At 48.2% G+C, this 2,639-nt stretch overlaps 1 protein-coding gene across 1 annotated transcript; it reads right to left on the reverse strand.

The window, feature by feature from the left end:
* Nucleotides 1-353: 353 nt before the first annotated feature.
* LOC124035188 (apelin receptor A) lies at nucleotides 354-2,367 on the reverse strand. Its single transcript, XM_046348617.1, has one exon. The coding sequence runs from the start codon at nucleotides 2,173-2,175 to the stop codon at nucleotides 1,090-1,092; it is 1,086 nt and encodes a 361-aa protein (XP_046204573.1). The 5' UTR covers nucleotides 2,176-2,367; the 3' UTR covers nucleotides 354-1,089.
* Between the last annotated feature and the right edge of the window lie 272 nt (nucleotides 2,368-2,639).

Here is a 2,639-nt window from a genome sequence, read left to right on the forward strand (position 1 = left end):
AGAACCAAAGACAAAAAGAGAATACACATACCCGTATTTCTTGAGGAAATTCAACAAAAAGATCAACAAGGACATTCATTTTTATAGAACATATTTCTTTAATACAGTAGTCAGTTACACGGATGTCAAAAAATACAACATATATGCATAATAATAAAACATTCATGAAGTTTCCTTTTCCCCTCTGACACCAAGAGTGCACTGTAAAGCCCCCGCCCCACCTGCTTCCCCGACAACATTTGTCTGCTGCCATCTGCCTGTCTGCCCCCCCCCCCCCACCCCGTCTCCTCCTCAAAGTATGTAATTAAGCTGCGACACCTTAGCTCTTCTTACATCGCCCCCCCCCCCCAGTCTCCTACCTTCACAAACAACAAGCTTAAGAAGATAGTCTCTTGGCAAACAAACTTTCGCCTCTTTAACATTTAATTCATTGAACAAGTGCTTTGTAATACAACAAAAAAATATCAACACATCTTAAACAGCAAAAGTATGAAAATACTGTACAAATTTGTGATTTACCCAGTGTAAACAGGATTGCATATGAAATATGTAACAACACCACAAATAAACCCTCTATGACTGTCTGCCTCTTTGTTCAGAATTCTGGTCCCTTGTAGAGTAAAGCATAACATTTGAAAAAGACAAAAAAACAGGAAAATGATTGTGTCTGAAAATAATATTTACCTCTTGTCACTTTCTGAAAGTTTGTGGAAGAAAAGGAAGCAGCGATATGGAGATCAGCCAGAGATCACTGGGTCGGGGAGAAGCACCAGCTTCAGGGTCCAGTCCAGGGGTCAGAGGGAACCTCTGTAGGGTCGAGGACTCCCTGGGCTTCTCCCCTACCCAGTGAAGCACCCGTTGGGTTGGAAATGGGAGAGAAATGCACATACACTCAAGAATGAAAACATATATGCAAACCCATGTTCAGGAAAACAAAAGTCAATTCATCTGATATGGTTCATTGTCTCTTTTACACCTTAAAAGCATTTCATTACGGACACCAAAAGTCTGTGCGTTTGCCAGTCAGTGTTCCTGTGGTGGCACAGGGATCCAGCCAGCGGTTCCACTCCACCTATCCGTCCCCTCTCTTTACACTTTGGTGGCCAGAGACTGTACCTCTGACTTCTGTGTCTGGGCACTGAGCGTGGAGGACATGGAGCTCATCTGTCCATGCATGGCCTTCTTCAGGTTGAGCAGGCACAGGCACTGGGAGCGGAAGCGCAGGTCAAAGAAGGCGTACAGGAAGGGGTTGAGGCAGCTGTTGACGTAAGCTAGGCAGGTAGCATAAGGGTGGGCCACCAGGAGGAAGCGCTCAAACCCACAGGAGCTGGGAGCCAGGTTCAGGTAGGAGAGGGCGTCCATGCTCTTCAGCAAGTGGAATGGGGTCCAGCAGATGGCAAACACGACCACCAGGGTGGTGATGATCTTCAGCAGACGACGCTTCTTCTGGTCCTCCTTCCGCAGGTTGTTAAAGTGGCGTGTGACGGTGCAGCCAATGAAGCAGTAGAAGATGGTCATGGCCAGGAAAGGCAGGAGGAAGCCCAGGGCGGAAGAGGACAGGCTGAGTCCTGCGATCCACAGGGACTCATGTCTCTCGTTCAGGGTGACCAGGCTGAAGTCCATGGCACAGGTGGTGCGGTTGCTGTTGATGTCGTCCATGGTGGTGCGGAACAGCAGAGTGGGCACAGCCAGCAGGCCTGAGAGGAGCCAGATGGCCCCCAGGGAGGCCAGCATTGTGCCCCGCGACCGCAGCCGGCTGCTGGACAGAGAGTGGACGATAGCCAGGTAACGGTCAAAGCTCAGGCAGGTGAGGCAGAAGACACTGGCGTACATGTTGACCAGCACCACATAGCTGCTGATCTTACAAAGGGCCACACCAAAGGGCCAGTGGTAGCCCAATGCAGTGTACACGGCCCAGAGGGGTAAAGTGATCACAAAGGTGAGGTCAGCCAGGGCCAAGTTGCCTATGTAGACGTCTGCTGCTCGGCGCTTGGACTTGGACCTCCACACGGTGAAGATGACCACTCCATTCCCAGACAGGCCCAGGATGAAGATGAGCATGTAGAGGACAGGGATGAGGGAGTAGGACGGCTCCCACTCAGAGTAGTCACACATAGTTTCATTGTCACCATAATAATAATCATCGGTATCTCTATACTCCACAGTTGGATCCATGCTGAAGTCAATTTTTTGTTTGGAACGAAAAATAAATTATAATGCTAAAAATCCTTTAGAGTGGAAAAAAAACGTTTCTGTGCAGTCCAAAACCGGTTCAGTAAAATTCAAATAAACCAATTGTTAACGCTGAAAACGAGAGAAACATTCATGTTACAGGAATGGTCAGTCCCTATCAGTCGCTGGAGAAGAACACAGACAGTATGAGTGAGTGGGGCAATGCTGCTTGGCTTTTTAAACTCAGTGCTCCACACCCCTTGTTCCCTCCCTCCCAGGACGAATCCCCCTCCCCATTAAACACTTAGCCCCGGCACCACCCTCCTCTTACCTCTCTCTAGCACAGCACACACTAGGATTTATCCAGTTGCGACGACGCCCCGTCAAGCTTTATTCATATAATTTGAAAATGGAAAGAAAAGCGAAAATATACGGTTAAATTGTCTCCCTAAAAACGTATATGTCTT

Source organism: Oncorhynchus gorbuscha, linkage group LG05, assembly GCF_021184085.1.
Source record: "Oncorhynchus gorbuscha isolate QuinsamMale2020 ecotype Even-year linkage group LG05, OgorEven_v1.0, whole genome shotgun sequence".
NCBI lineage: Eukaryota > Metazoa > Chordata > Actinopteri > Salmoniformes > Salmonidae > Oncorhynchus > Oncorhynchus gorbuscha.

What these genes read in the sequence shown, in the direction of transcription:
- LOC124035188 (XM_046348617.1), bottom strand. Translation starts at nt 2,175, where the DNA reads ATGGATCCAACTGTGGAGTATAGAGATACCGATGATTATTATTATGGT.